Here is a 26,213-nt window from a genome sequence, read left to right as displayed (position 1 = left end):
AGGGCCATAACATCTGCTCTATTCCAAGGAGTATAGACCCAATTATAAATAAATAACCCTTCGAATCGGCAGAACTTTTATTATCCTCTGTTCCCTCGCCTCTAGGAGGAACATACAAAGGCGCGGCTTCCCGCATAGGTTTTGTATGAACTATCATAGTCTTATCTGTTCCGACGATAGAAGCTTGTACCACGCTGTTCTGAGATGTTAGTGCAGCTGCTGCTGCCTTTTCATCCTCTCGCAAACGGATTGCATCAGCACGCAGTTTAACCAAACGCCTGATTGTATCAGCCACCTGGGAAAAGACAAAAAGACCATCATGCATTTGCTTACAATCAGTTGCTACATCATCAGGTTCCAATTCATCAGAATGTTTCCTAAACCGCTCAACAACCTCTGCGGCAAATACATCGGTAACATATATTTTCTCCCTTTCCTGCCAGTTTTTTATATCATCTAAAAGCTCAGAAGCAGGGGCGGTACTACGAAGGGCCTTACGAGCAGCAGCTCTAATGTCCGACACATGCTCAGCGGACAACATAGAACGAGTTTCCCGTGCTTTCTCCTGTTCTTTAGAAGAGTCCTCATCTGACCCATGAGAGGCAGAGGGAAGAATATACGGAGGTGGAGAACGATATAATAACAAGAAATCATCTTGGGGTTTATTAAGAATAGGATAAAGGGGTTGCCTAACAGCGAATTGACAAGTTACCTGTAAATGGCGCTCCCTATCCTCTCTCTCTTTTAGTTCTTTCGTTTAATTGTTTTTTAATTCTAATGCATTCGCATATATGTACTTTCGCAGTTCTTTTTCAATCAAAACTTGCTCATGCTTCATTCGTTCACGCACTTCTTTTACCCACATTCGCACACAGTCAAACATATCTTGCCTAGTCTTTCGCTTACGTTATAGTAACAGGGTTAACCCAAATAGTAGTCACAGGGACCTGGGTAAACAATATTGTATGGGAAAAGGGGTCCCGGACTTCAAAAGACAAAAGATACTCAAATAATATTTGTGAAGAAGAATCAAGATACAGTATTAGGAGTACAATGTTCTTTAATCACAGAGTACTCATTCTTATTATTAGACCAACAATTTCACATAGAAATTCTTCATTAATTCAGTTATAATTGTGCCCAAGAGGAAGGGGGAAGCGGGGGGGGAAGGATGGGGGGTGCGGTGAGGAAAAAAGTGTTGGATAAGAAGGGAAAATATTCACTTCAGTGCAAAGAAAAAATATTCACAGTAAAAACATCACTTTTTGGCTCTCCAAGGTGGCCAAACATAATTGCCATACAAGGTCAAACTATAGTTCAAATGACCATGCTCCAAAGAAAAGGGGGAACAATCCTGCCAGGGATGGTAGGCGGTTCAATAAGGTGTTCGTAGTCTACGTTTCGACCCTAATAAGCGTAGGAACTTTTCCCTTACAATGCGGGTCTTCTTCAGGACAGGAAGTGGGGGGGGGGGGGAGAAGGAGGGCTTGAACTGTTTACCTACAAAAAACACATAAGTCAAAATTAGGGTCTCAAAAGATCCCAGGATGTCACCTAATAAATACGAAAGACATCTACAAACTCCATAGTTGTACAAAATACGCAATTACGACAGAGGACAATGTCAAAGGGGACGTCTGAAAGTGAATTAATTAACACAAATGGTCATGAAGCAAGGCTATTGTTACCTTGCAAAACTGCAAATCGGGCGTCAAGTTGCACAATAACGTTTGCTGTCCGATCACTGATCATTGGGACGACTGGAGCTAAAAGCAATTGCATATATGTGTGTTAATTATTAAAAACGGCTGCTGGTGAAGAGTACAATATAGCCATGTCACATAGAATTATAATTACCTCGCCTTTACATATTCAGGTGGCAGGCGCTGTCTGATTTGTAACTGTTTCCTGTATCACGGTATATTTAAACTGGGGAGATCGGAAAAAGCTATGATATCATAGTCAGGTGTTTAATCCCAGAAAGAAGTTTTGACGCCCCAAAGAAAAGGAAACTGAAGAATACCTGATAATGGAGGCAATGGGGGGCCAAACTTAGTTTGTGTATCGCTTTTCTATTCTAATATAATATCGCCCGGGCTGCAAAGATAATAGTGCATAGGTTACTCATATTGCAACTAAATGACAGGCCTTCTCTCTAACATCCTGTAATCACAAGGCAAATAACAGAGTTACCTTAACTCAATAAGATTCGTAACTCGCCACGGGTAAAACGCGATACCAAAACGAGCTCACATTCTCTGGTTCACTGTATGACCCGCATCCGCCGGTTAACAATACAAAGCCATTTGAGTTATCCATGCTATCAAACTTCCATATTTTAACATGTGAGAGTGCAAACCACTAGAGATACCTGATACTGGAGGCAAGAGGATGGACTTAGTTCATATATCACTTTTTTTTAATTCTCAAGTGCCCGAGCTGTAAAGATAATAATGCAAGAGTTACTCCGAATGCAACGGAATGACAGGCCTTCGCTATGACATCCAAATAGCAGAGTTATCTTAACTTAATTTAAAACCTGGATCACTGCGGGCAAACCGCGATGCAAAACTGGGCTCGCGTTCTATGATTCACCGTCTGATCGTCAGCATCCAGCTGAAATGACAAAACCATACGAGTCCTTGTGCTATCAGACTTGCATCTATCAACATGTAGGAATTCAAATGGGCGAGTCAGACAGTAATACCTTGACAGCAGTCAGGGGTGTGGAATTTTCTAAATAATCTACTTGTCCAAGGGACAAAATGCCACTGAGATCTACATGTCCTGTAAAATTCACTTGTCCCACCTACTCCCGTCCATGCATCAAACATAAGGGCTGACAGAAAAACGTTTAATATATTTTGTTTTATTGGTAAACCATTAAATGATTTGCAATAATAATGCTAAGAAAAACTTGACAAGCAATATTATCCTTTTTATCCAAACATATTGAAATTGTATAGAAATGCAAGTTACAACAATAAATGATCTTGCATAGCAGGCTGCTCTAAGACTCATATATTAGCAATACTTCAGTAATTATGATAGATGTGGCCTTATATGTCCACACACATGCTTTGTGCCTCCTGTTGTAAGCCAGAGATCAATAGCTCTGCTGGGGTCATTCTCCTCAAAGTTGGGTCCTTCTACCTTAAGAAGCATTAAGTCTTGGAAACATCTTGATTTAACCGTGTTCTTAGTGGGTTCTTAATGATATTCATTGCAGAAAACACACGTTCAGCTTCTGCTGTAGATACGCTGAATGTGAACATCATTTCCACAAGCTTTAATATATTAGTCAACGAGGAAGGTTTTGTTGCTAGCAGGGTGGAGTATGCAGGCAATACAGGAATGCCTTTGGTCTGAAAGCTTTTCATATGGGTTTTAAGTCCACAAAACTCCTCCACAATTGCCAACCTTTCGTCTGTGGTGAAAAGTACCTCAAAATGTTGTACAATTCCCTCAATATCAGAGAGTCCATATGTATAGAGTTCCTCTCTACTTTCTGGCCACAGTGTATAATCAAATGCCTGAAAACCTTGAACCGGCATGCAATTAAAATTTTCAAACCGCTTATCAATATACTCAACCATACTGTCAATGATTTCACTGTCACTTTGGATTGTTGCTGCTGGTGGGCAGTGTCCAGATAACTTTATTTCCCAGCCATCAGTAGAAATGTCTCCAAACTTCTTTTCTTCCGGGTGGTACAGTTTTTTAAACTGCTGCATGTATTCACCCATCTCACTTTTTAGGCCTACTAGGGTCAACGCACACCTCTCTACAGCAGGTGGAACATGCAATAAAAGCAGTTCATTAGACTGAAAGAATTCTGAAAGCTGAGACACTGGCTTCAGAACATCTCTCAGACTGTAAAGGTTTTTTATAAATTTAAAACTAGTTACAACTGAGAGGTACTTTTTTGCCTTCGCAGCAGAATCATCACTACCAGCTGCAACCTGTCCCAAGTGTAGAACTACTATCTGCAGGTTTTGTTGCATGGCTGCCAAAGCCCTGGTTTTGCTGGATACCCATCTAACCTGTTTAATATCGGTGAAATGTGCAAAGTTTTCATCAATTATTCTTGACATTTCTTTGGCATTTCTTCGCCTCTTAGGACTATACCAATAAAATTTGAAAATCCATTTCAAAGTTTGCTCAAACTGACAAATAGAGGGATGAAATTTTACAGCATCCAGAATCCCAAGCTGAAGCTTGTGGGCTACACAGTGGAACGGCAGAAGAAAAGGAATGTCTTTCTTTATGAGTGCTGCAACCCCTCCCTTAGATCCCATCATAACTGCAGCACCATCGAAATTAACAGCTATTAGTGATGGGCCTGGATGTTCTGTAGACCTCATATCTACTAAATCCAAAGATAACCTTTTGATTCCTTTAACTATACCGTCCAGAACTCCTTGAGCATGTGCATGTTCAAATGGAACAAGATCTGCATATAGAGTGTAGGGTTTCCCACCATTGACTACTCTCACTAGCACAGTTTCCTGTTCAGTGATGGCACTATCTGTGCTTCCGTCAGCAATAATGCAGATGAAGCGAGAATTTGAAACTATTTTTTGATGTCCTGTCGCAGTATATCCGCCTCTTATGAACTCTGCGGCTTTTTCGCAGTTTGCATTATTTTCTCCTATATCGACACCTGCTTTCTTCATAGCCCTACATAAGATGTCCATGTCTGAGAGTGGCTTACCTTGTTTTGCAATTAGATAAGCATTGTTAAACAAGATAGTCAGTTTCTTTCTTTCTGTCTCCTTCAGTTTTTGCAGTGCTTGCATGATGAGGGGCTGCTCTGTAGAGACACTGGAATTTGAGGTACCAGCTATAGGAGTCTAAAACTGCAAGGCGGTTTCTTTCATTTCCTGGCGGTGCCATGAAACACATGTCATATGTGCCTTACTAGTTTCATGAGCTCTGATTGGTTCAATGCGCAATTGGTCACATCCACTTAAGAATGCATTTCTACCTAAACCCGAATAGCTGACTGCTATAGAAGGATATTTCTGGCAAATAGTGCAGTACATTTTTGGTCCTTCTCCCTCTGGACTTTCCTTCAGGGCTAGCCATGGCCAGGATTCCACCCAGTGTGACTGAAAAACTCTTTTCCTTTTTTCAGCATCATACTTTTTGTTCCTAGTTGTGTTAGGATTCTGTGCAGTGGTACTAGGCCCAACCTCAGTTGTTTTTTTTGAGTTTCCTTCTCCTGGGTTTTCTATATCACTGTCTTTACTTTTTTTGAATCCAAAGCTGAATAAACTTTGTTGGGACATATTTGCCTATCGACTGGACAAAGTGATGGAGTCTGAGACGATACTTAATTCAGTTTTAAACTCACTGTCCAAAAATGTTGAGCTATTTATGGCAACAGACTTTTCACATAAGAGATTGCCTTAAATATTGAATGATACAGGTTTCCTCCAACACTTTTCCAAACTCTTTGAGAACCAAGGGTTGAAGTGGTCTTGTCTGCTGCACTGAACCTCTATGCTGCTGGTACGGTTCGTAGTGATTCTGTTTCCTGACAAGTTGTGAACGCACTGAATTCTACTCTGGTGCTACACTGGCTGCACGCTAGACCTAGAAGCCAAGAAAAGATTTACACTAAGTGAGAACAAGGATTTGAGCTCTGGAGAAGTACAAAAGGTTATTTAACTCTACCATCCATGTTACCATAAAAAGAATGAAAAACATTTATAACGTGTAAAATTGACAGCTTAAGAAAGATATGGATAAAATAAAGAAAAGAATGAACAGAAAAAAAGGAAAGGTAAAAGGAACCAAGGCAAATAGAAAAGAAAGAAAAATTATAAAAAATATATAAAAATATAAAAAAGGAAGAAAAGACAAAAAAGGGAAGAAAACCAGGAAATGCAAAAAAATAAGGAAGGCAAAATGGAAAGAAAGAAAATGGAAAGAAAGAGAGTACATAGAAGTACTTGCTTCTCAAGGAAAGTAACCATGCTCCGAGCAGATGGCCTCTGCCCACAGCAACTTGCACTGTAGGTAGTGCGCATGCACGCGCTTTAAAGTGGCATTTGGTGCTTTGGTGCTTACGTGAATGATGCAGGACATTCTTTTCCTTCACCGTAAGATCAATGTGAATTTTAATATGGCCTGAATACGCTTGCATAAGACCTTGAGTGCTTTCTAATGAAAGAATGGCATGGTTTTTTTTGTGCAATTTTCTAGCGCGAACTCATCCTGAAGGTATTGGGAGGAGCGCTTTACATGAGTGCCAGTTCACATTACACAAGGACATATTTATTTGTAAAGTAGGCTAGCACTAATAAATTGGCAGCTGCACGAGAAATCAAAGGAGGTGTTATGCAGAGGGGACATTTAGGTTGTAGAGTCTTAAAGCAACTCAAAAACATCAATTTACAGCTTCCTTTAAATGTTAACAACAGACGTGCCCGTGACATCTATTTTTCATTAGTTGGACCCAGGGCCGGCTTTAGCGCTGGCGGCGTCCTGTGTGACAATGTCTGTTGGCACCCCCACTCCCCCAACGACCACCTTTGCCACGGATCCCCTCACTAACATCCTTTCACAGTGCCTCTCAACTCTCCATAATTAACATTGTCTCTCAGATTCAGTTATAGGTTTATAGAACCACTGACTCATACCAGTGTCAGAGCACTTTATACCACGCACACATTGCACAGAGACAATCATAGGTGTGTAAATCATTGTATAGAAATGTTACATCAGACAGTACTACAAGGTGTAGTGTAGGAGTGACAGGTCATCGACCCTGGTATAGGCAATATAGTTAATAGGTCTTATTAAGGAAAGGCCCAAATTCAGAATTTAAAACGCACATCATTGTTAAGGGTTCTTTTTCATGATAAGAATTGTTTTCTACCCAAATTAACCCTTTACACAAGATTAGGATAATGAAAGACAGGGCAAAAAAACATGCAGCGCTAACATATACCTTGCAGTTTGCAGCAGCTCTGGGGTGACAGTTAATAGCTCAATGCTCTATATTAGGATTTTGAATTATAAACGACAAATAACAAAAGGAGCTCTTACAGAAGCAGTAACCCACTGACATATTTACATCATATGCTGCACTTCTTATCTGCATGGTACACTTTCTTAGCAGCAGGCAGTTTAACCCTCTGCGCTGCCTTAGGATGAGTCAAACTTTCCACCAGAGAAACCTAGGTCTCTTTCCAGGAAGCCCATTAATCACGAGACTTCTCTTGACGTTTAAATTGATGTCTGGAAGTTGCTGGAGACCAGGAACGAGGCAGCAAGTGCTAACATGATCTGAAGGAACTAAATGAAGGGGCGCTCAACTGTGTCACTGCACTCTCATAAACAAGAGTCTAGCAGTTGGGCGGGACTTTATGTGTATTTAACTATTTTAATGATACAGGCTGGCCTATCTTAACTCTGCAACGCTCACAGACTATGCCAAAAGCCACGCTAATACAAGACAACGACTATCCCATCAAACTTATAACCTACAGCAACGTAAAACCACCCAGTCAGCAATCCTTAACCTGCTCGCACGCAGTCTCCGCAAGCTGCAGCTTCTTTTGTGCATTCTTTTACCTAACATTAATAAAAGGGAACATGCTTAATTCGATAGGGTAGCGCTGTTCTGCTTTCTAATTTTGGTACTATATTTTTATCCTCCTGAAAGGGTGCTTGGCAGTGGCTTACTAACGGATTTTGTCAGAGCAATCATTAATCCACATTAAGGCTTGAGACCATTTGCAGCCTGTTAAATACTGTCTGAGGCTCTTTGTCAGGCTCGGGGTCGAGTTTCATTTTATGTCGGACCCCCCGTCCTGCAGCTTCAAATAAGAACCGGTGCGCCTGCTGCTGTGACAGACGGTGTAATGTTACGAGGCTTATGGCTGCAGAAAGCGCGTTTTATGCGGTCTCTGTCACGCTCCAAAGCAGCGATGAGAACCCGCGCTTTACTGGGCGCTATTAGAACGTGACTGAGAGCGCATAAAACGCGGGGGCACAGTGCTGAAGCAGATTTAAAATTTCAGAGCGATCCTCCAGCTTAGCTGTGTCAAATATAACACTTTGGAACACTCTATGGCAGTGCTTATTTTTATTCATTTTATCTTGATGTGTGTTTCCTTGCTGCGGCCACGAACTACAGCTTGCTGAGGCAGAGTGACGTTTCACTCCCTCAGCCAATCACTGCACAGAGCCCAGCTGCTAGCGAATCAGAGGCCTCCAAAGGCTCCCGTCAAGCTGTTCTGATTGGCTGTGAGCCCCAGGGTGCACGCAGCCAGTTTTATTAATGTGATTTAATGTCTACTAGTCCGTCGGACAAAATAGACATTAAATCTTCCTGCCCTTAGATAAAAACAGCCTGGCTCGGGCGTCGGGCGATATGATTCTACTGCTGCAGTAGAAGTCTCAGTCCCTAGAGGCTAGTCCGATTTCCAACCAAGCTCCGTATCCTTGCTATGGCTGTGCCTGGCGTGTACGTTCGCCATTGTATTGCATTACTAGGGGGCGTGTCCTAACCTCACGTTTGTTGGAAAAGGTAGAAAGACTCTAAGTGGGGTGGATTTTGTTACTTCAAAACCCTTTTGAGCGGTATGCACCTGCCACGCAGGGTAGTGTAATACCGAAATAAAAGAGAAATAGAAACAAACACAAAATAAATTCATGAGATGCAGATTTTAAAAAATATATCCAAAACTCCGTCATTTCAAAGTGAACTGAGCTGACCTCTGAACTGGTCAGCAATATCTACAAATTCACAAGTACTCACAGTAAATTATTCATAAAAACACTCCATAAATGCTACATGTGTAATGCTTATATATAAACATTACTGTGTTCTAGAGAATAGAATTGCTTCTTCGTATATCACTAGTTTGAAAAGCCGTAGCGCCAACCTGCCACACAGGGTAGTTCAAGCGCAATCACTTTCGAAACCATTTCAAGACTCTCCAAAACATATATCATTATGCATGATAGAAAGAACAGTTTATAAATTAGCCAGTTGTGCAAAGCTGCTATCAGATTCGTTCAGACCAGTGTGGACAGAGTCAAACAAAGTGATCCATTTCAGTATGGGGCCTATGTTACCTCCTCTTGGGCCCAGGGAGACATGTTCAAGGACAATCCATTTGAGACAGTCGGGGGAGTGTCCTGTTACCATACAGTGTTCCACTAAAGGGGCACCTGAAACTTTACATCTAATGCGACTGCAATGTTGTAAAATTTGCATTTTTACTTTTTGTTGAGTTTGCCCAACATAAATAATGTTACATGGGCAAATGATGCCGTAAATCACATCGGAGGTGTTACAATTGGTGTGGGATTTGAGTGGAACTTGATGTTGTTTGAAATGAAATTTCTTAGTTTCAATCGTGTATGCACAGGCCTTACAGTTGCCACATTTATGGTGGCCGAGGACCGGTGGGAGGTTCCATAGTGACATTATGGTGGGTGTCGCAGAAGGATCTAAAAAGGAGCGCACCACATGGTCGCGGATGTTTTTTGCCTTTTTAAAGGAATGCATTGGTGGAAAGGTGGTTCGTAAATCATCTGAAATTAAATTCCAATGTTTATTTATTGTTTTTTTTATTTCATTACTCTTTGTCGAAAAAGTAGTGACACAAATCAAGCGCTGTTCCATTTTATCCACACGTTCATTGGTTGTAGCAACACCTCACGTGGATTAAACCACGCTCTTTTTCTCACTTTTTTGACTAACTTCTTCGGGTAGCTCAATTAGGCGTTCCATCAGTCGCTCTGATTCCTCCATGAAATCTTCCTTTTTGGAACAGTTTTGTCGGATCCTTAAAAACTGTCCAAAGGGCAGGTTGTCCCGAAGTCCTCTAGGATGGTGGCTCGAGTATTGTAACAATGAATTTCGCTCTGCTGGTTTCCTAAAGAGGGTCGTATGTAGGACATCTTCCTCAGCTACAATTGATAGATCTATGAAGTCTATTTTCTTGTTATCCGATTGAATCGTGAATTGAATGTCCCGAGATCTCATATTGAGCCAAGAATGGAATGATGCTAGATGAGATTCATTCCCTGACCAGATAAAAATGATATCATCGATATATCGCATCCACATATCGATGTTTGATCTGAAGGGATTCTTGTCATTCAAGATGAAGGTGTTCTCAAAGGTTGACATAAAAATGATTGCCAAATCTGGCGCGAAAGCTGCCCCCATCGCGACCCCCTTTGTTTGCAAATAAAAGGTGTTTTGGAAAACAAAGACATTTTTCATCATGTCGATTTTCAAAAGCATGATAATGAATGAGGTAGGGACACGAGTTGGTGCTTCACGTTGGTTAAGAGCTACTGTGACAACGTCTAGAGCATCCTCCTGAGGAATACTAGTGTACAATGAGACAATATCGCAGGTAGCCAAAAGTTGCTCATCCGGATTAAAAGGACGTCTGTCCATTATTTGGATGGTTTGTGTGGTATCCTGAAGATAAGTCTCTGTACCCTCCGCAATTGGTTTTAAGAAAAAAATCAATGTAGCGACAAAGGGGTTCTAGTATGGAACCAAACCCAGAGACTATGGGACGTCCTAGGGGGTTCAACATATCCTTGTGGATCTTGGGGAGGGTATAGATTGTTGGCAAACAAGGATTTTTTTTAATTCAAATACTGATACTCTTGTTCTGATAAAAAATCCTGATCCAATCCCTCCTTTGTAACCCGCTAGATATCCACAGCAAGCTCTCTAGATGGATCGCCCGGTAGTTTTTTGTAGCTCACCCCATCGTTCAGTTACTTCATGATTTATTCTTTATATTTTCTCATATCCTGGACAACAATTGCCCCGCCCTTATAGGCTGGCTTTATGATTACCTCTTTATTGTCTCGCAAAGTCAAAAGGGCCATTTTCTCTTCCTTGCTGATGTTAAATTTGGTATATTTTTTGTCAGTCAGGATCTTCTTGACATCTCGCATGACTAAATTTTCGTAGGCTAGAATATTTTGTGTCATCGTGTGTGCCGGTGGAACAAAAACCGATGGGATCCTAAGGCCGGTCGTAGATTGTAACATCTGGGCAGTAGTATCTCTAAAGAAATATCGAAGTCTGATTTTTCTGAAGAATTTGTGAAGCTCAGTGAGTGTAGTAAATTCATTGGGTACAGCTGTTGGAACATAGGATAATTCTCTGCTTAGTATTTTCATTTCTTCTTCTTTCAAATCATAAGTAGAAATATTAACTATAGGGGTAGATGTAGTTTTTATCACCTGGGGGGGCTGGTTGTGCTTCATCGAGTCTCAAACTGGTACCTCTACAAAAGCAACACATCCTACGAAGTGTGCTGGAAACAGGCATGCCAAAAATAGTGCAAAATATGCTGTATTATAATCAAAGTAGCGCTTAAGGTACTCTTCGTACCTTGCGCCGTTCAAACAAATTCAAATAGAGAAAAATCTCCTCATTACCAGCCTATTGATTGCAATTCATATATACCTTACAAACAAATACTAATATTGGCCAATCCTTCAAATCAAAAGCCACAGTAAGTGTTACTAAACTACCGTACCAATCCAAGGCATCAAAAACCAACAGCAAGTGCCGCAGAACGACCCTTACCAATCAAATGGTGTCCAGGTTCCAACTGCCAAGTTCTCAAATCGACCAAATGTTCACTGCACAGCGAATCAACAGGAGAGATCTCAGTCGAGGACCGGCACCACCGGGATGGTCAGATCAGAAAGAAAGGAAAAATGCTGTGGTTGCCAAGACTCGGGTCTCCTCAGGCAGCAATCGCGTCCAAAGCGAGATTCCAATCCTTTCGTTTCGAACAGTCCTTCGGGCATCCGAGTCGCCAATGAGCACCGCGTTGGAAGCGCCAATTTGTGGTGTTGAGCCTTAGCAAGGCCTACCAGTGCAAGGGACTCGCCCTTCTCTGCACAGAGTCCATAGACCAATAGCAAGAAGTTGGCACAGAAACTGGAATAGAAAATACAGAGTTTATTAAACCTCATGAGGTGGAACTACATCTACACCGCACCCTTCGGTAATGTATGAAGTAGCACACTGAATGGAAGGAGCTGGGTCCTTTTATGCCCACACAGGGGCTCAAATGAAGGCGGTACAAGTACAAATGCTGGTTTTAGGTACATATAGGGTCATACAGAAAATGCACAGTCAACAAGTGGGAGGAGCTAACAGTTGCTAATTCTGGTGAACACATCCTGACAGTTACAGACTAAAGACAGCTGCATGGACAGCTGCAAGCTCAACTGAGCATGTGCGAAGGTGGAAGATGCCAAATATAGTTCGTCTCCAGGCAGATTTCAAGAGCAGTTAACAGAAAGGTAGGACAGAGCACATGGCGCGCACATGATAGCACATGGCAAACAAAATGGCTGACAGAAATACAAAATGGATTCCACAAAACGGACAATATAGTCTCTAAATGCAGGATGGCTTCTGCTAATGCTAACCTAATCGCTGCCAAATCACAACAAATCCACCTGTCTGCGGATCTCCTCTGTAGCAACCAGCAATGCAGACTCAGGCCTAAGATCATGTTGAGAAGTATCCAAAATGTTATGGGTCGCAATGAAAGCCACACTATGTTTTGTTCCTTGTTGGACCTGACCCTCTTGGCAGGGTCATCCCTAAACTTTTTGCCTTCCTCCAATATTCTCTCTGACCTGTTTTTCTTGGTTTAATGACTCTCGGCACTTTACCACTGCTGACCAGTGCTAAAGTGCATATGCTCTCCCTATGAAAAGTGTAACTGTGTTTGGTATACCTGATTGGCTCATTGGATTTACTGTCAGTCCCCAGTAAAGTGCACCAGGAGTGCCAGGGCTTGTAAATGCCAATACTGCTAGTGGGCCTGCAGCACTGGTTGCGCCACCCACAGAAGCAGCCTTTTAAAAATGTGTCTAGGGTCTGCCATTGCAGAACCTGCGTGCAGTCTGGTGCTGTCATGCTGGCTGGGCAAGTGCACACACTTGCCAGCCCCTAAACATTCCCTTAACTTCATATTAGTCACCCCTATGGTAGGCCCTAGGGCAGGGTGCATTGTAAGTGTAAGGTAGGACATGCTCTGATGAGTGTGGCATGTCCTAATAGTGAATTACAGCCAAATTCGTTTTCACTATTGTAAGGCTACCTGCTCCCTTTTAGGCCAGATGGGCTGCTGGAATTATTACACTCTATAATCCCAGCAGGCTCAGGGAACATGGTAGAAATTAATGTTTAGTATGCCTGAACTCAGAATAATAAAATACTTCTTTTAGTAAAGTTTATTTTAATATCCAGTGTTTGCAAATGCTACTTTTAAAAAGTTAGCATTTGCTTGCTTAACCATTTCAGCCCGCCTCTGCTAGTATGTGTATCTGACTGTCTGGGTTGTGTGAGTGACAGGGCGGGGGGATGACAGGTGGTGAATGCAAGGATTACACCTTAGTGGGAGGTAGGAGTGGCCCTTGACTCTTAATCTGGCTGTGCTCTGCCACCACAATGCTGGCTCCGCCCCCCTGGGGAGCGACTGATGACTCAGCCTGCACCTGGCCCAGGAAGGGCAAAGCACTGTCATCAAGGTACTCCTGGCTGCCCCTGTCCACACAATGCTGGCTCCACCTCCTGTGGAGCGTCTGATGTGCCTGCCCCTCACACTGAATGCAGAAGCCAGAAGTACCCCCAACAAGTGCTCAGAGGCTGAGAGCAGTTATGCAAAGGCCCCCCTGGCCTGTGAGAACAAAAGAAACTGTGTATAAAAGTAGGAGCCCTGCTCCTTGTAAATCAGAATCCTGTTTTACCACAAAGGACCTCTGCCCGACTAGAAGGAGAAGAGACGCTGGAAGGACTGGCCTGCTGCTTGCCTTGCTGAGAAAGGAGAGGAAGAAGACTTGCTTTAAAGACTTTGCTGCTTTGTGCTCTAAACAGTCTCCAAGGGCTTGACTGAGCTTGCCCCCTGATCTGGACCCCAGGACTAGTGGGTCCTTGGTGCTTTGGCTCGTCCTGACATTCGAGCCGTGTGTGCATCCCGCTGGAGCCAGACTGCGCCCCTCATCGCCCCTCCTAGGGCTGTGGCTCTCGGGAGCTTGCCTGCCTTTGTCCTGTGAGAGCCTCGCTCCGACCGGAGTCGCTCTCTGCCCCCAGGCTAGGCTTCCTGCTCCTCTGCCCCTTGCCTGCTACTGGAGTGCCCTGAGACGCTCTCCCCCCTCCCACCGGAATTCCCTCTGCCGATCGTGATCCACGCCGGGTCCACAGCTGCACAGGCCGTGCCCTGTGACCCCGCTTCGCATCCCTGAGACTCGTCAGGCCGCGCCGCCCCCGCTGAGGAGACCCCCGCACCGTCGTGCCAAGGGTCGCGGGCCGCGCCTGCCTGATTGCCCACGCCCGCTGACGTCAGGATCCCGAGGTGCCCCTGTCACGTCGTGTGCCCTGTACAGATCACGCAGGAGACGGCCAAGGTATGGTAGGCAATTCTTTATTTGTACAACAGCTTCTTGGTGCGGCGTGTCCTGTCCCCTGACCTCTTGCTCCGAGGTCCTGATCCCAACTGACCCTCATCCCCTCCCCTGACCGGATGTGGTGTCCGGTGTCTCTGTCCCTTGGCCCTGAGTCCCCAGGGTCCTAGTGCCACTGTATGGGCACGACATCTCCCCCTTTGTTGCGAACAAAAGTTATTTGCCAGCTGTCCAATGGCTCACATCAGTGATGGAGAGAACGTGGAAACGAAAAAGATAAGAGAGAGATAGAGAGAGAAAGAGAGAGAGAGAGAGAGAGAGAGAGGGAGAGAGAGAGAGACAGAGAGAGAGAGAGAGAGAGAGAGAGAGAGAAAAGAAATGTGATGTTGCCGATGTTCCTTTACATCTCAGTTATCAGTCTCTTTGTCTTTTTGCATTCTCTCCTTGGTCGTTGTTCTCCAGCCTCTGGTGCAGGATCTTCCTGCGGTGGCTCTCTGGCCTCCTCTTGCTTTGGCATCCCTGTTTCTTCTTCTGTTTTTACTGTCTTCAAGTGGGAGCTGTTTCTGGTGATCTCTCGTTGGCCAGTTGTGGCTGTGATCATGGGCCCATTCACTTTCACCACTTTTGCTGGTTCCTTTGCAGATGCGCTGTCTCACTTTTTTACCTGTCGCTGTTTCACAAACACCATGTCTCCTTCCTCTATCTTTTTGTTTGTCGCGTGTCGTCTTTGATCCGCGTATTCTTTCATCTTTTCTTTCTGCCTCTTGTCTTTGACGGCTATGTCTTCTTGGCCCACTTTTTTTTCTTCTTTCATCTGTGGCAGACATGTTCTGCTCACTCGCCCTAGTACCAATTCCGCGGGACATGTCCCGGTGGAACTGTGGGGCGTGTTTCGATAGTCCCTCAGTACCTGACATAGCGCTTGTCCAATTGATATTTCCGTCAGTTTTGCTCTTTGCACCGCCTTTTTGATGGTCCCCATGAACCTCTCCGCCATTCCATTTGCTTGCGGCCACAGCGGTGTTATGCGCCTGTGATGTAAGCCTAAGTATGCCATGAATTTCTTAAATTCTTCGCTTGAGAACGGTGGGCCATTGTCTGTTTTCAATGTCTGTGGCGAACCCCACGCTGCAAAGATGTCATCCAGTACGGGTAGTGTTGCGTTCGCAGACGTCGACGACACTGCCTTTACAATGGGGAACCTTGAGTATTCGTCGATCACTACTAGGAAGTAATTTCCTGTTTCTAAAGGCCCATAGAAATCCGCGGCCAGCTCCGTCCATACCGCTGTTGGTAGTGGAGACATTTTCAGTGGTTCTGGTCTTGGTGGTGACCCTATGATTTGACATATGTGACACTTTGTTATCATTTCTTCCACCATGCTGTCAAGTCCCGGGAACCACACCTTTTCCCTCAGCATCTTTTTTGTGGCCACCATGCCCCAGTGTGACTCGTGTGCCAACTCCACTGTCCTTCTTCTCAGCGATTGAGGCATTATTATTCTCGTTCCTCTCATTACTGTTCCATTTTCACATTCTGATAGTTCCTTGTGTATTCTTTTGAATGCCAGCAGTTCTTCTTTGTCTACTCCTTTGTTGCTATTCACGTGCCTCCATCGTTGAGTTTTGTTGATCCTCATCACCTCTTGCATGGTGACATCCTGTCTCGTTGCTTGTTCCAGTTCACTCATTGTTATTGTCGCTGGTGTACTTAGTTTCAGTGCAAAGTTGAGGTATTCTTCTGCCATTGTAGCCACTTGAGAGTTCTGTGGTAGTGGGTGTCTTGACACGTAGTCTGCTGGATTTTGTTCTTTGCCTGGCTTGTGGATTATTTTGAAGTTGTAGTCCATGAGCCTTATTCCCCATCTTTCTATTCTCGGCGGTATCTTTGCATTTGGGTTGCCATATATCGTGATCAGGGCTTGATGATCTGTTACGATAGTGAACGGTTTCCCGTATACGAACATGTGGTAATGTTCACAGGCCCACACTACCGCTAGACTCTCCTTTTCTGGTTGTGAATATCCTTTCTCAACCTCTGTCAGACTCTTGCTTCCATATGCGACGATGTGTCGTGGGGAATCCCTGCCAGGTTGGTGTTGCGCTAGAATTGCTCCCAAGCCCACGGGGCTCGCATCCACTGTCACCTCTGTGCACAGTTTTGGATCAAAATAGGCCAGGTGATACACTGCTGTCACCGCCTTTCTTATCTCTTCGAACCCTTTGTCGCATTCACTGGTCCATCGAAAATTCTGTCCCTGTTTTGTCAGCTCTCTCAGAGGTGCGCTGACGGTGGCAAAGTCCTTGATGTATCGCGAGCAGTAGCTTGCTAGTCCCAGAAACGATCTCACTTCTGCCACGTCTGTGGGCTTTTTTGCCTTTTCCAAAGTTTCTACCTTGCTGTGGTCTGGCCGCATTCCTTTTTTGGAAAAGATGTGACCCAAAACACCAACTCATTTCGCCCCAGTTCACATTTTTCTTCGTTCAGCGTTAGACCTGCTTCTTCTAGGTGTGAGCACACCTCTCTTAAGGCGTTGTCGTGTTCTTCATCTGATTTGGCAAACACCAGGATGTCATCACTATAGTTCAAACTGTTCTTGACGGGCCTGATGACTTGCCGAATTGTTTCTTGAAATATTTCCGCCGCTGACGAAATCCCAAAGCTCAGGCGCTTGTACCTAAATAACCCCAGGTGGGTGGAGAATGTCGTGATGTACCGTGACTGGGGGTCAAGTTCCAGCTGATGGTAGCCCTTGCATAGATCTAGCTTTGAAAATCTTCTTGTCCCCGTGAGACAGCTAATCATATCGTCTAGGTGTGGGCCTGGGTGTCGCTCTCGTTCAATTGCCTTATTTGGAATCCTCATGTCCACGCATATTCTTATTTTTGATTTGTCCTTCTTTGGAATGGCCACGATGGGTGACACCCACGCTGTTGGTCCATCTGCTGGTTCAATGATGTCTTGCTTTAGGAGGGCTTTCAGCTCTTCCTCCACTTGTGGTTGTAGATGTATGGGCACCCTTCTGTGATGTTGCGCAACCGGTCTCACCGTTTCGTCAATGTGTAGTGTTATCTGCCGCCCTTTCAGTTTTCCTAGTCCCTCTATCAGTTTTGGATATTCTTTTAAGATGTTCTTTTTTTCTGCCATGTGGTATGTCATTTCCATTAGCCCCATCACTTGCGCTGTGACGTTGCTCAACAAACATGGCGCGGGGATGTCTCCTTTGAGTACATGTATCTGCTCCGTTGTCCTTTGGTCTTTGTATCTTAGCTCTTCCTTGAACTTTCCCAGGTTGATCACTGGTCGTTTTGCCCCCCACGTGAAGACTTTCACTCGTGATGGCGTCAGGATGGGCTTTATTTTCATTTTTTCATACTCCGAAACGCACATAATGTTGCACGTTGCACCACTGTCCAGAACGAAAATGGCGTCATGTGGGCCCACTTTTATTGTTACCGATTCCGTTTTCCGTATCTTCTTCTTGTCTATCAGGCATATTGTCTCATTGCCTCCTTCCTCATCGTCTTCCGAGTCCGTTGTGCCCTCTGTCATGAGGTATAAGCGTTCTGTTTTTTCTTCTTCGTATTCTTCCTCTGACTCTGCTGATGAGCCTCTCACTTCAGTCTCGACATGCCTTATGTGTCTCCTTGTCGACATTCTTCCTCTGCTCATTCTTCCCCGGTCGCTCCTGAACTGTGCTCCACGGCACACGCTTGCGTAGTGGTCTCTTCCGTTGCATTTTCTGCACGTCTGGCCAAATGCAGGGCATTGTCCTCGGTGTGGGAATTCTAGTCCACATCGGTAGCATGTTCCTTCATGCAGCTTCCTTGCTGGCTGATCCCATCTGTCTTGTCTCCTGTTTCCTGTTCTGGTGTTGCTTGCCATTCTATTGATTTGTTCTCCACCTCTTCCTTTGCCACGTTCCATCACTTGAGCGTGTGTTGTTGCTCGCGCTTCTGCCCTCCCAAGTGCGAGGATGTTTTCTAGAGCTATTGGTTCTTTTAGTATCCTTGTTCGGAACTCTATGTCCCGACAGCCTGTTATTATGAGTAATCGTATGGCCTGCTCATTGTCAAATTTATCAAACTCGCAGTGAGTCACCAGTTTCCTCAGCCTCGTTGCGAACTCATCCAATGATTCCTCCGCTTGTTGGAAGGCAATCGTGAAGCTGTATCTCTCAATATCCACATTTCTTTGCGGGTCAAACTTGTCTGTTAGGCATTTTATTAGTTTGTCACAGGTGTCAATTTCCTTGGTTGGCAGCGTCACCATCAGGTCCTCAACCTCATCGCCCACTAGATTTATAAACAGTCCTCGTTTCTTTGCTTCTGTGACGTCTGTTGCCTCTGCATAATTTTCAAACCGTCTGAGCCACTTCTCCCATCTTATCCCTGTTTGTGGTTCGGACAGGCTAAATGGCAATGGTCTTCTATATTGCGCGCTTTGTTTTGCATCTGCCATCACTTGTTTCTGCTTCTTATAATTTTCTTTCTCTCTTTGTTTTGTCTTTTGTTAATACTTGTGTCAGGTTTACTCTTTTATTCCTTTTATTTTTCTTTGTTTCCTTTATTGTAGGCCCTTCCTTGCTTTATTATCCTTTTTATTATGTTTCCTTTTCTTTTCTGTCGATTAATTGGCACTTTCTGTCCAAACTCGATCTATTCCTGACTTTAAAATGGCCGCCGAGCCTTTCTGGCTTCCTATTGGTCCGTTCGCCTGCTTCTAAGATGGCCACCGCTGATCTCGTGTGACTTCGCGTCCACTCGCAGCACCGCCTGACTTCAAAATGGCCGCCGCGTGTGCTCTCGATTGCTATTGGATGTCGCGCCTGACCCCAAAATGGCCGCCGAGACTCTCGCGAGAGCTCGCGCTGTCTTCTTCTCTTTTAATTCTTCAGTTGCGCGCTCTTTGCCGCTTTTGCTGGGCGCTTACCGGGGGTCGCTGGGTCACTTTCTTGGTCCTCCTGCAGCGATCGGGGTGGGCTCCCGTGTCGCTGCTGCTGCTTCGACGTCGCTGCGCTCCTGCGCTCCTTCTCTGGTCACGTCGCGATCCAGGGTGGGCTCCTGGTTAAAATCGCCTTATCCCACGTCGCAGTATTCTCATCCCGCCTCGTCGCCAGTTGTCACGTCGTGTGCCCTGTACAGATCACGCAGGAGACGGCCAAGGTATGGTAGGCAATTCTTTATTTGTACAACAGCTTCTTGGTGCGGCGTGTCCTGTCCCCTGACCTCTTGCTCCGAGGTCCTGATCCCAACTGACCCTCATCCCCTCCCCTGACTGGATGTGGTGTCCGGTGTCTCTGTCCCTTGGCCCTGAGTCCCCAGGGTCCTAGTGCCACTGTATGGGCATGCCCCCACCGCCTGAGTCGCACTAAACCTGTGCCAACTCTCGCCAAGAAGAAGAAGTGTCTATAAATCACCATCGGGCTCGGGGCCCGCAACGCGTTATTTCCCCGCTCCTGATTGAAGAGACCCCAAGGTACGTCTGCCCTGAGAAGCGCTCTGCAACGCGTCCGCCTGCCCGGCCAAGGGGCAGACGTCGTGCACTTCCCAGGACGAATGGCACACCACGGGCTCGGGGCCCGCAACGTTTGTTTTCCCCGTAGTGCTGTGTGCTGATTTCAGTAAGAGGAACTCTATGCTGAGGATCGTTAGTTGAAACTGGAAGCACATTGCCACCCAGTACGTTGCAATCCCCCCCACCCCCCGCAGTACGAGCCGCACAAGCTGAGTACGGCTCGTACACTTGTTTTGCATTGCTTGAAGCAGTACGCTTCGTTTCTTCATTTCAGCACTGTACGTCGCGTACCTGTTCTCACGCGTGATGCGTGAGAGTTGGTAGGGCCGTAGGTACGCGACTCACGCGAGATGCGTGTGATTTGGTAGGGTGCCTCGATTTCTCCCGTTCAGAGCGCACAGAAGCGCTACGAAGCACCCAGAAGGCCTAAGACTGGCCTGATGTCCTAGAAACTGCCCAAGAAGTATTTTTTAACGGACTGCCAACCTTGCCAACAAAGAACTGGGGCATTATCCTTTCTTTATAAAGTAACTGAAATTAAGAGAACTGCAAAGAATTAAATGTATAAGAAAACCCTGTGGAAAGCCAATTGAATTGAAAAAGAAACATTTAAACTACAACAAAGAACTGTTGGTGGAACATTTAAAAGAGAAGCTTGCCTATTTAACATCTGTGGTGATACAAAAACGTTATTGGTCTTGTGAATAAGCCTGATCTAAGATATATATCTATTTTTACATAAAGAAGTGTATTTTTTATATATTCACAGCCTGGTGTCCATTTGTGGGGGGATTGGTACATTTTACTGTGTGTGTGATTACAAATGCTTAACTAACTAACGCCTGAAGAATAGCCTTGGCTGCTCACGCCACGCACCTAGAGGGTGAGCAAGGGTAATTCTAAGGGGTCATCCTTCGCCCTGACTTAGAGGAGAGGGTCCCTGCTTGTCACAAGTGAATACTTGCGCCAACCAGAGACCCCCAATTCTAACATTCCTGGAAGAAAAGAACTCAGGATGGCAAGGACTGCACCTCTAACCCCGGTCTACTCAAGTCAGCTGATTAACTGTGAAGGATTCATTGTATCAAACGCAGCTGAGAGGTTGAGGAAACTCGGTGCAGCCCTACAACCTGAATCCACCTGTCTGCGGATCTCCTCTGTAGCAACCAGTAATGCAGACTCAGGCCTAAAATCATGTTGAGAAGAATCCAAAATGTTTTGAGTCTCAATGAAGGCCACTAGCACTGTATTAAGTGTTTTTCCCAAAATTTAGGCTAGCAAAGGTAGTGTTGATATAGATCTAAAGTTTTTTGTATCACCGGGATCAAAGGTAGATTTTTTTAACAATTTGCAGATAGATGCATTGGAAAATAACCTGATGTCAGATCTCTGTTAAGCAAAATGGTAAGGAGTTTGGTCATTGCACCAGATACCATATTCAAACCCGAAGGGGGACAAGGGTCTAGCGGAGGCCCTGATTTAATGGTCTCCCGAAGACCCAAAGTCCTGTCCTCTGAGAAAGGGGTGACATGGTCCAGCAGGGACTGACTTGGTTCAATGCCATCTGTAAATTCCTGAGAAGGGGAAAAGGGATCTATTGCCATATCTGAACAGGACCCTTTAGATATGGAAAAAAAATCAATGTAGACCCCTGACACCTGGACTGAAAATATACTGCCAACCCATAGAAGAACTCTTGCAAGGGTAAAATAAGTTGTGACCTATTATTGTTAGCGAGGGAAGTGACTGTCTTAAACAGTTCGTCAGTGGAATCCTTGACCAAAGATATTTTATCTGAAAAATATTTTGGTTCCTCTAACATAATCAATGTTTTATACTGTTGTGCCGCCGCTTTATATTGCACTTTTTCCTCCTCATTATAATCTGTTCTTAATCTTCTTTCAAAAGTCCTACATTTTGACTTAAGCTTTTCTACTCAGGGGAATACCATGGGGCGGAGGAGGCTTTCCGAAAACATTTAAAAGTTATTAAAGGCGCTTGCACGTATCTCTGACTTGGAGTAGATGGGGAGGTTATCAGTGGTGAATCCAACAACAATGACACGAGCCTGAGGAGCATGTATGTGTAACAAGGGGGCCATTGATATCATATTTACCTACATTCTCATTATTATGCGGACAGTTATTACATCATATATCAACATTGCATTTACTGATATTGACTTCATTATGCGTGCATACATTACGGCATACATCAATATTGCAATTACTAGTATTGAAGTCATTATGTGTGCATAAGTTACGGCATACATCAATATTACAATTACTAGTATTGACGTCATTATGCGTGCATAAGTTACGGCATACATCAATATTGCAATTACTAGTATTGAAGTCATTATGCGTGTATAAGTTATGGCAAACATCAATATTGCAATTACTAGTATTGACGTCATTATGCGTGCATAAGGAATGGCATTCATCAATATTGCATTTACTAGTATTGACGTCATTATGCTGCATAAGTTACGGCATACATCAATATTGCATTTACTATGTGTGCATAGGTTTCAGCGTACATCGATATTGCATTTATTGAGATTGCTGTTGTTATGTGTGCGTACATCAAGGTGTACATTGACATCGTATTCATCACTCTCAACATCTGCATGGGCCTGTGTGTGGCCTCGGTCTTGCATAAAGTGTGTGGGTCTCATTAGAGTGGTGAGTTACTCTCCCACTTGAGTAAAGATCCACTTCTATGCGCTAACTTGAATTTTAGCATTAACGTCCCAAGTGTATGTTGTGCGTGGGCATGTGTGTGGCGCATACATTGTGTGGTTGTAAATACCAAGAGTGATGAAGGACTGTGGGTTTCATTTTGGACGCCTGGGACCTGTTTATGTGAAGGGTGAAGGCTGGCATTTTTGTTGTTTATGTTTAGGATATGTAGAGCACATGAGTGCCCCAGATAGAGTACCCCAGTACAAAAATACCCTCCACTTGGAGGAAATGCCACCCAGACGGGTCAGGGAGCTGAATTATATTAGTGGTTTCCTGAAAATGGCTTCAGAAGAGCATTGACGAAGAGAGAGGCGAGACTGTTCCAGAGTGTGGGGGCAGATTCCTGAAAGAGTGGCCCCCACGCGTGAATATCCTAAGTCTTGGAGTGCTGGATGGGGTATAGGGATGCATGTAGAACTGAAGTAATATGGGACTGTTCTTGTTAAGTCTTGTACATGAAGCAGAGAGCTGTCAATGTAAGTCTCTTGCTGGCCAGCAGCCAGTGCAGGTCTCTAAGGAAGGTGAGAGGGGAGTCATGCCTTTGTACTTGTGAAAGGAGATGGGATGCTGCATTTTGAATAGTTTGAGACGTCTCATAAGGGCCTGAGAGCGGCTGAGATTTAGGACATTGAAATAGTCCAGAGGAGAAGTGATAATAGCCTGGACAATGGGTTTTTGATCAGATGGAGAAACAGTAGAACCTTTTACAGACAACTGCGAAGTTCAAAGCAGCGATCAGTAATGGTCTTTATTTGGTTGTCTGTGGTTAAAAGTTGTGACCGGTCCTTTCTAATAGCTTTTTGATAGGCCTTAACAGCTGCATTATAGTGTTTCTTATAGAGCGCATATCATATTGTTTGCGCCAAGAGCGTTAAAGGCTACTGCCGCTTATCTTGAGGGAAGTAAGGTGGCTGTTGAACCAAGGGGCCGAGAGTTGTCTACATGGAGGGAGATACAAGAGGAATACCTGAATCTAGTGCAGAGGAAAGCCAGGGCTTCACAGCGCTATCAGCTACATTCTGGTCTGAGCTCGATTCTCTCCATGTTGGACTATTCTAGTGATCCCTACTTGGGTCTCCTGGAATATCTAATACATCAGCTCCAAGGGGTACAAAACACCGCAGTCCACCTTCTGTCTGAACTGACGAGATGGGGGTCTGTGTCTCTGTACTGAAAACAGCTGGACTGGTTGCAGGTGAGCAAAAGAATCAGAAACAAAGCCCTAACAATTGCTTACCGAGCTTTCCATGGAGTTGAACCTAATTATCTCAACATCAGGATCTGAGAATCCTGCCCTCCAAGGGCCTTGCGCTCAAGGGATGCACATCTGCTAGGGGTCTCACCCTTCAATAAAAAGAGACATGGGGCTCCCCCTTCAATAAAAAGAGACATGGGGCTCCACTTCTCTGTTTGAGTCACTTTGATCTGGACTCAGCTCCCATCCCAACTCAGAAATATACCTGGTCAGACTTCTTTCCGGAAGATGTTAAAAACATATTTATTTTAACTATAACATGATGCACTAGACCTGCCTCACAGGGACACTCTTGAGTAGCCAGTCATTCATTCATTCATACATTCACATCTGTGTAAGAGTACGTTTAGATCGGGGTTTGGAACATATTCTGTTCTGCGGCAGAATTGGTGGCATTTTGGTGACTCCGCATTACTCTTTGTAACGCAGAGTTCCAGACAAATTCTGCCAGTTGCCACATGATGAATTTATTTGCTCACACATGGCTCCAGAAGGATAATTTGGCATGGATGAAGGAGATTCGGTGCCGCTAGCATGATTTCCAGCCGCTATGAAGACACCCAATGACATTTTTCTAAAGTGGGCTGTCACGTTCGCATTCAGAACATGCCGCTCGAGCAGAAAATCTACTAGAGCGGCAGCAACATCATCTCGAGTAGCTGCTCCCTCTGTTGTGCATTTGCACTGATTTTTTAGCATTGAACGCACCCCCAGCACTAAATCAACGCATGAGCAGCGCAACATGTCTATTTCCACCCATTGGCGGAGCTCTGCTGTGTTTATATGTAACTCCACGCAATTCTGCTGAGTCAAATTCATCAAGTTCCACACACCCCTAGTTTAGATGCACACAGACGACGACAGAAGTGAGAAGTTTAGGCAAATGACTAACCAGAGTGGGTGTCATTGCACTGGAAGCAGTCCATACGGGAAACAGCGTTTACAACGCTGTTCCCACAATGCATGGCTTTACAACGCGGTCGTTACAAAGACCGCATTGTTATCACGTGTGCCATTACATCGTATCAATGACCTGCTGAAGGGGGCGTGCAACACAAGGGAATGTGTTGGACTTTAAATCCAACACCTTCCCGGCCGTTGCACAAACTGGAGTAGGAATAGTAATTAATGCTATCCTAAGTCCAGCACGCCCCCTACAGCAAGTCGTTGAAACGACTTGAGATGTAATGACACGCGCGGTAACAATGCAGTCATTGTAACGTCTGCGTTGGTAAGCCATGCGTGGTGAATGTATGCGTTGAAACGTCATACATTCGACCATACATCTATCAAGATGGAAATATGTATTTTTAAAAAAAAAATGTAATCCTCACACTGCAATAGTAGGTTTAGGGAGTTTTCAGGGACCCGCTTCTCAGTTCACTGTTCCTTCACTGCCCCTTTTTCTTTGATCTTAACAATGGACGTACATTTGGGTAGTATGGACATTTTAATTATATTGGATCTACCTAGGAAGGTCAGGGGGAGGCCTCCCCAAGCTTTTAACAGTTTTCTGACCTCTGCAGTAATCCTCTCAAGATTTATCTTCGTTATTTTGTCCAGATCTTTAATTAGATCTATTCCTAAGTACCTGATTTTCTCCCTGGTGTAATTGTTGTTAATCGGGGCATTCCAGCTCATAATCTCTGTTTTTGCCTGAATAGTTTGGTATCCAGATACCTTCCCAAATTTAGACAAAGCTTCTTCTATTGAGGTGATTGACCCCTCTTAGTTATTGGTAAAAATCATTAGGTCGTCTGCATATAGAGCGACCTTTTTTTCCCACCCATGGTATTTGAATGGTGTTATGTTGGGGTGAGTTCTAAGACTATTTTCCAAGGGCTCAATGTATAAATTTAAAAAAAGTGGGGAAAGGGGACATACCTGTCTTGTCCCTCTCTTTATATCGATGTTTTCTGTTAGATCCCCATTGATTAAAATGTTGGCCTTAGGTGTTCTATATAATGCTTTGACCATTCCCTGGAACTTGTCCCCTAGATTAAATTTAATGAGTGCTTTATTTAAAAAGTCCCAATTCATCCTGTCGAAGGCTTTGGCAGCGTCAAGAGTAATTATAGTCAAGGGGGTTTTTCAGTCACGGCTATGTCTATGGCCCCGATGAGCTCATGTGTTAGGTCATGCAGCTGCCTACCCTTCAGAAACCCTTTCTGAACTTCCTTTATCAAGCTTTCGGCTATTTTCCCTAGCCTTTTTGCCATAATTTGTGTAAATACTTTATAATCGCAATTCAGTAATGAAATCGTACGGTA

At 44.4% G+C, this 26,213-nt stretch overlaps 2 protein-coding genes across 2 annotated transcripts in view; one reads left to right on the top strand and one right to left on the bottom strand.

Annotated features, from left to right (window-relative positions):
• The window catches only part of LOC144773660 (NACHT, LRR and PYD domains-containing protein 12-like), a 603,733-nt gene that overhangs the window by 112,593 nt on the left and 464,927 nt on the right, over window positions 1-26,213 (top strand). The gene's annotated exons all lie outside the window — the stretch shown is intronic.
• LOC144773661 (zinc finger protein 862-like) lies at window positions 2,720-5,196 on the bottom strand. Its single transcript, XM_078658809.1, has 2 exons — window positions 3,589-5,196; window positions 2,720-3,533 (listed from the first exon to the last, which is right to left on the bottom strand). The coding sequence occupies exons 1-2, from the start codon at window positions 4,797-4,799 to the stop codon at window positions 3,377-3,379; spliced, it is 1,368 nt and encodes a 455-aa protein (XP_078514935.1). The 5' UTR covers window positions 4,800-5,196; the 3' UTR covers window positions 2,720-3,376.

Source organism: Lissotriton helveticus, chromosome 8, assembly GCF_964261635.1.
Source record: "Lissotriton helveticus chromosome 8, aLisHel1.1, whole genome shotgun sequence".
Classification (NCBI taxonomy): Eukaryota; Metazoa; Chordata; class Amphibia; order Caudata; family Salamandridae; genus Lissotriton; species Lissotriton helveticus.
The sequence above is the reverse complement of the archived record's forward strand: the minus strand, read 5'-3'. Positions and strand labels throughout refer to the sequence as shown.